Raw genomic sequence first — 3,774 nt, 5'->3', positions numbered from 1 at the left:
ATTTTACTTACCGTTCATGATAATATAAAAAATGACACTCTCTAGAAGGTAATTTTTTTTTAATTGTAAATTCTTATTTACCATAATAAAACTCATTAAATAATTTTTAAATTAATTATATAAAATTCTTAGGAATATGAAATATTTTAATTTAGCATAAATAATAATAAATCCGTATAGGTAGATTTTTTATCTTTTGAAAATGATAACTAATAAACTCAAATAATATTTATTTTTAAAATATTTGAATGCTTTTTAATAAATTTCTATAATTAAACGGTACCGTTTGAAATAATATTATGAACATTCGAACGGTTTATAGATCCATTCGAGCATAAAAGTACCGTTCAAACTATGTTGCAACCATCCCCACCAAAGTTATTTATAATTTTCCACCAAAAAGTTGGTTCAAATGATTAAATATAGTATTCGAACGAGATCTAACTTTATCCGGGCACAATTGTGTATATGTTCCCACTACGACTATTATTCAAACAGTTTTGTCAACATTCGAACGTGTATTAAAATACTGTTTAAACTTGTATTGGGCTGTTCGAACACTATATCAATATCCCCGCCAAATTTATTTAGAACTTCCCACCAAAACTTCAGTTTGAATAGTTAAATATCTTGTTCGAACGGTTTCAAACTTTCCCCAGCACAATCATATATATTTTCCCGCCACGACTATTATTCAAACAGTTATGTAACCATTTGAACGGTCATTAAAAGTCTGTTCGAACGTTCTTGTTTACGTTTGAACGATTTTTTTTTTAGACGCTATATTTTGTCATAGAAAGCCTAATTCAACAGATATTTCTATGCTCGAAAGCATATAAAACCGCATCCATGTTTTGAGACGAAGCTTAATTTTCGTCCCAAATAAGTACTTTTAGGGACAAAATTTAATTCATCCCTAAAAGATTTGTCTCTAAAGATCAAATCTCTTGTAGTAGATCACTACATTTAATGTTGAACATAGGAGATCTCTATGCAATACAAACCCCACATATAAATTTAGTAGTGTTGTATAATCTATTTCCTTCCCAATCCAATCATCTAATTGGAGTCAAGGATTAGAGAGCTTAGAGGATCTCAATCCAATTTTGGAATGTACTATTTAAGACCTATTACAGTACTTTTTCAACAGCATATATGGCTTACCTTCATGAGGCCATGGGCTAGGAGTTGCTCTCGGGATATCAATCCTATATATGAAGGTGTTCATATATATATATATATATATTACAATTAGCTGCAAAATGAGAAGGAAACAAACACACGAAAGCGAATAAACAGATACAAAAATGGGAAAATCAAACCCATTCCTGTATCTGCCAACGCCAAGAATGTTTCCTTTAATCTGCCTTTTTCTTCTTTTTCAAGTCTCTGCCTCATGGGCAGCTTCCGATTCTGCCCATAACGCCTTTGTCCAGTGCTTATCATGTCAAACAAAGCAACCAGATCAAATCTCCAAAATAGTTTATGCTCAAAACAACCCTTCCTACTCATCCGTCCTCCGTGCCTACATCCGCAATGCACGCTTCAACACCACATTGACGCCAAAACCTGTCATCATCGTGACCCCGACAGAGGAATCCCATGTCCAAGCCGCTGTGATTTGTGCCAAGAAAAATGGCATCCATATAAGAATCCGCAGCGGCGGCCATGACTACGAGGGCGTCTCGTATGTATCTCAAGACCCATTTGTCGTCCTCGATATGTTTAATCTTCGTTCTGTTGTGGTCGATGCCAAGGAAGAAACTGCATGGGTGCAAGTCGGCGCCACGCTCGGAGAAGTTTATTATAATATATGGCAGAAGAGCAAGCTGCATGGCTTCCCGGCAGGGGTTTGTTCCACTGTCGGCGTTGGTGGGCACTTAAGTGGCGCTGGATATGGTTTCATGGTTCGGAAATATGGACTTACCACAGATAATGTCCTTGATGCGAAGATCGTGGACGTTAATGGGAGAATCCTTGATAAGACTTCAATGGGAGAAGATCTTTTTTGGGCCATTAGAGGAGGAGGAGGCGCAAGTTTTGGAGTAATACTCGCATTCAAAATAAAGTTGGTTCCTGTTCCGGAAAAGGTTACCGTTTTTAGGGCTGAAAGGACCTTGGAAGAGAACGCGACCGATATTGTCTATCGATGGCAGCAAGTCGCTCCGACCACGGATGACAACCTGTTCATGAGGATGCTGATACAGCCCGTGACATCCAAGGTGAAGAAGGGGGAGACGACAATCCGAGCGTCGATCGTCGCATTGTTCCTCGGCAAAGCAGAAGACCTGATCACGTTATTAAGCAAGGAGTTTCCTGAACTAGGTTTGAAGAAGGAAGATGTGACGGAAATGAGTTGGATTGATTCTGTTGTGTGGGCTGGCGCCGGCAATGGCAATGTCACGTCCCCGACAGTCCTCCTCGACCGACACCCCGACACGGCAATCTTCGGGAAGAGGAAATCGGATTACGTGCAGAAACCGATTTCGAAAGCTGGGTTGGAATATATATGGAAGAAAATGATTGAGCTCGGAAAAATTGGACTGGTTTTCAATCCTTATGGTGGAAAAATGAACCAAGTACAAGCTTCTGCACTTCCTTTCCCACATCGTGCAGGGAATTTGTTCAAAATCCAGTACTCAATAAGCTGGCAAGATGCAGGAATTGAGGCAGAAAAGAACTCCATAACTCAATCAAGGAGCCTTTACAGTTACATGACTCCTTTCGTGTCCAAGAACCCTAGAAGTGCATATTTGAACTATAGGGATCTTGACATTGGGATCAATCACCATGGTAAGAACAGCTATGCAGAAGGAAAGGTTTATGGAGCCATGTATTTTCATGAAAACTTTGATAGGTTAGTGAAGATCAAGACTGCAGTTGATCCAGACAATTTCTTCAGGAATGAGCAAAGTATCCCTCTGGCCTCTTCCTCATAATTAAGGTTTAGGAAATTTTACTCCGACACATTAATTAATAATGTTGTGATGGTCAGTCTCGACGATCGATCGAGATGGATGATGATTATTAATATTTAAGATTTTTTCTATTTCTTGGCAGCTCTTCGATCGCTAGCTTTTTGCCAAAAATATCTCTTGATTTGAAATGAAATTTTTTAATCTTTGTTTCCCAATTATATCCCTATGACAAAAACAATTAATAGGAATGAAAAATGCAAAAATACCTCCCCCCCACCCCCCCCAAAAAAAAAAAAAAAAAAAAGCTTAAAAGGCATCAATTTTGAGTTGTCCTAAAATTATGTAACTTTGGAAAGAAATTTCTCAAAGAATCCAATCAAACATGTTCAAATGATGTTGGGTTATTTGGAACCAAACAATTTCTCAATGAATCCAATCAAACATGATCAAATTCCAATGGAAGACCCGAACCAAATTGTAATACCCGGGCCAAATCTTAAGTCAGGCCCATAGAGAAAAGTTATGTTGCTAAGGAGAACTGCTCTATTTATGAGTTTTGAATACTTTTATTTGATTTATTTATTTAATTATTATTACTATCATTTTATCTTCTTCATTAATAATATTATTATTATTATTATTTTATTTTTCTCCCTCTCTTCTCTCCCCCACCTGACAGTTTCCTCGACAGTTTTCCTTCCCATTACCCAAGTTCTTTTTTCTCTCTACAACTGTTCTCCCTCTCCCTCTCTTTTCTTCTTTGTGTATCTCTCCATTCTCCATTTCCCTGAGTTGCTTTAGACACCATATTTTTAGAGGATCCCGCTCCAGTAAAATGACCAATCAACTCAAAGTT

At 37.5% G+C, this 3,774-nt stretch overlaps 1 protein-coding gene across 1 annotated transcript; it reads left to right on the top strand.

Annotated features, from left to right (window-relative positions):
* Positions 1–1,167: 1,167 nt before the first annotated feature.
* LOC121267860 (berberine bridge enzyme-like 21) lies at positions 1,168–2,994 on the top strand. Its single transcript, XM_041171949.1, has one exon. It carries the CDS (start codon positions 1,308–1,310, stop codon positions 2,937–2,939), a length of 1,632 nt encoding a protein of 543 aa, XP_041027883.1. The 5' UTR covers positions 1,168–1,307; the 3' UTR covers positions 2,940–2,994.
* Positions 2,995–3,774: the final 780 nt, after the last annotated feature.

The sequence above is a fragment of the Juglans microcarpa x Juglans regia genome, chromosome 5S (assembly GCF_004785595.1).
Source record: "Juglans microcarpa x Juglans regia isolate MS1-56 chromosome 5S, Jm3101_v1.0, whole genome shotgun sequence".
NCBI lineage: Eukaryota > Viridiplantae > Streptophyta > Magnoliopsida > Fagales > Juglandaceae > Juglans > Juglans microcarpa x Juglans regia.
The sequence above is the reverse complement of the archived record's forward strand: the minus strand, read 5'-3'. Positions and strand labels throughout refer to the sequence as shown.